General features: G+C 41.1%; 1 protein-coding gene across 1 annotated transcript; it reads right to left on the reverse strand.

Moving 5' to 3' along the window:
* Positions 1 to 441: 441 nt before the first annotated feature.
* On the reverse strand, positions 442 to 843 carry LOC138870716 (uncharacterized). The gene has a single exon (XM_070148548.1). It carries the CDS (start codon positions 841 to 843, stop codon positions 442 to 444), a length of 402 nt encoding a protein of 133 aa, XP_070004649.1.
* Positions 844 to 3,346: the final 2,503 nt, after the last annotated feature.

Here is a 3,346-nt window from a genome sequence, read left to right on the forward strand (position 1 = left end):
TATCTGCCAATGTCCATTCGATTGCTCTTTTCCTCATTTATAGCACCTACAATGTGGACTCTACCTGCATGTTAGTCAAACAAGAATAAAGAATAACCGGTAAAGTAGAAGAAGGGCCAAAGAATTCATACCTGAGATGATGAGGAAATGGCTTTAACTCCAAAGTGGGAGGCTCCTCGATTGAAGGCTTTGTTGGAGGAGTCTTTCGATTTTCAAGATCCAAGGATAGCTTGTGGGGAACATAAGTGTACGGCCCATTCCTTACAATGCATTCATGCACTCCACATAGTCTTCTTTCTCCTCCTCATCATCAAGGTTTAGCAAAATGGATTCTAAATTATCCTCAACATTCATTGTGGTACTAGCATCATCAATAATAACATCGGTTACCAAATTCACGAACGAACAAACTTTATTGCTATTTGGCTGCCTCATAGATTTTCACACATGGAAGACCACCTTTTCATCACCCACCCAAAAAGTGAGCTCACCGACTTCTACATCAACAAGAGCCTTCCCCTCAACAAGGAAAGGTCTCCCTAAAATAATAGGCACCTCATAGTCCACTTCATAATCAAGAATCACAAAGTTTGCCGGGAGGATGAACTTGTCAACACGAACCAACACATCATCAATAATACCTAAAGGCATATTCAATGTACGATCCACTATTTGCAACCTCATGGGTGTGGGTCTTGGTTGCCCAATCCCTAAAGTTTTGAACACCGAGTAGGGCATCAAGTTAATACTCGCCCCAAGATCACATAAAGCTTTCACAAAGTCGGCACTTCCAATTGTACATGGGATTGTGAAAGAGCCCTGATCTTCCAATTTCGGAGCCATTGAGTGCACAAGAGTACTCACTTAATATGTCATCTTGATAGTCTCACAATTCATTAATCTTTCCTTTGTCACCAAATCCTTCATGAACTTTGCATAACCCGGCATTTGCTCTAAAGCCTCAACCAATGGTACATTGATAGACAAACTCTTCATCATGTCAATAAACTTTTTGAATTGGTTATCACTATTTTGCTTTGCAAGCCTTTGAGGGTATGGAGGAGGAGGCCTTGGCATTGGTGCTTTAGCCTTTGGCACTACCGGTTCCAGCATGTCAATTACGTGTTCCCTAGATGGGTTCACTTTTTCTTGTGTCTCCTCTACATTTTCATCAATATCAATTCTCACTTCTTCATTATCTTGAACCATATTGCTTGGGATTTCATCTTCTTGAACCACTACATCATCATCCACAACTCTTCATTGATTTGATGTGGTTGCATCTCTACCTTTTCCACTTCTTGTAGTCACGGTCATAGCATGTCCTGTATTATTCCCACCCTTTGGGTTCACCACCGTATCACTTGGTAGTGCCTCCTTAAGACGAGTGTTCAAAGCTTGCGAGATTTGGCCTAATTGAACTTCCAAATTGCGAATTAAAGTATTGTGAGATGCTAATTGAGCATCAGAGTCGGCATTCTTCTCCATCATTTGTTTAAACATGTTCTTAATTTTTCCCATATCATTGTTAGAAGCGCTCAGACCTTGAGAAGAATAAGGAGGTAGATTGCTCATTTGTTGAAACATCGGGGGCCTTTGAAAACCCAACCCCCGGTTGTTGTTGTTGTCGTTGTTCCACCCTCCTTGGTTGTTACCTCACCAATAGCCTTGATTATTTCTACTCCAATTGCCTTGGTTATTTTGACCATTCCAATTTCCTTGATTGCCTTGATTGTTCCAATTCCCTTGGTTGTTTTTATTGTTCCAACCACCTTGATTGTTTGATTTCCAATTCCCTTGATTTCCTTGTGGTTGCCGTTGTTGTTGACTTGGGCCTTGATTGTTGTTTATTTGCCCTTGGAAGTTGTTCACATATTGTATTTCCTGCTCTTGCTCATTGTATTGTCCATCTTGATCAAATCCACTATCATCTTGCTCATAATTTTCAACCCGGTTTTGCACTTGAGGACCCCTTTGCCTCCTCTTGTTAACAATCATATTCACTCCCTCCATTGCATTTGCTTGCTTGGGACCTTGCACTTGTTGTAGTTGAGCTTCGGCCAATTGATTCATTATGGTGGTCAACTCAGCAATTGCTTGCCCATGATCATGTAGCTCTTTATGGAGGTGAATCATATTTGGATCACCTTGAGGCACATTAGCTCTACTTTGCCATGCCGATGATGTGTCCGTCATTTCGTATAATATATCACAAGCTTCCACATATGGCGTTGACATGAAATTTCCACCGGGAAGTTGGTTGACCATGCATTGATTTGTAATGTTGATTCCCTTCTAGAAAGTTTGTTGAATAATAACCCCAGCCATATCATTGTTGGGGCACTCTTTGACCATTGTTCGGTACTTTTACCATATCTCGTGCAAAGGCTCGTTGGGCTCTTGTTTGAAAGCTAGAATCTCATCCATCAGAGTTTCCGGGAGAAAATAACTTGGATATAAATTTCTCGGCCAATAGGTTTCTTGTTTAAAACCAAAAACTCAAACCTCACAGTTGCCAGATGCCCAGGAGAAAAGAACTTGGCAATAAATTTCTCGGCCAATTCATCCCATGTATGGATAGAATGATTTGGCAACCTCTCCAACTAATCCAATGCCTTACCCCGTAGAGAGAAAGGGAATAGCCTCAACCGTAAAGTCCTCGGAGACTTTGGTTTGTTTACTCCCCCAACAAGTGTCAACAAACCCTTTTAAGTGCTTGTATGCATTTTGACTAAGAGCCCCGATGAAGAATCCCCGTTGTTCCAATAGTGTAAGTATAACATTTATGATTTGAAAATTTCCCACCCTAATGCGGGGTGGGACTATGGCACTTGCGTATCCTTCATTTGGAAAACCTGACGTGACGCCTTTCTTGGAGGAGGTGGGGGTGGAACGAGAACATTATCATGAGTCGGGCGGCCTCGTCTATTTTTTTGAGGTTCAAGAGGAACCTCATCAACTTGATCATCATCCACTTCCTCCCACATTGGCACATTTCTAAGAGGATCATTATTGTTGAGAGCCATTGTATCACCTACAATTTTTTCACAAAGAGATTAGTAACAAGAAGGAAAAGAAGACAAATCACAAATAAAACCAAATATATAACTAAATCCGTTTTAAGCTCACCGGCAATGGCGCTAAAAATTGATGTCTCCCAAATTCACACCACTAATTGGGATTGTGAGGCGGCTAATGCAATTATAAATATCTAATGCGAGTCGGGGTCGATTCCATAGAGAGCTTTATGTGGGATTAAGTATATACCTAGTCTAGTGTATGATGTGCCCTAGATTGCACTTCCACATGGTTGGTTGTTTCTTTCTACTTTTAATGATTAGGCTAA

Source organism: Nicotiana sylvestris, chromosome 6 (genome assembly GCF_000393655.2).
Source record: "Nicotiana sylvestris chromosome 6, ASM39365v2, whole genome shotgun sequence".
NCBI classification, from domain to species: Eukaryota; Viridiplantae; Streptophyta; class Magnoliopsida; order Solanales; family Solanaceae; genus Nicotiana; species Nicotiana sylvestris.

What these genes read in the sequence shown, in the direction of transcription:
- LOC138870716 (XM_070148548.1), bottom strand. Translation starts at nt 843, where the DNA reads ATGGCTCCGAAATTGGAAGATCAGGGCTCTTTCACAATCCCATGTACA.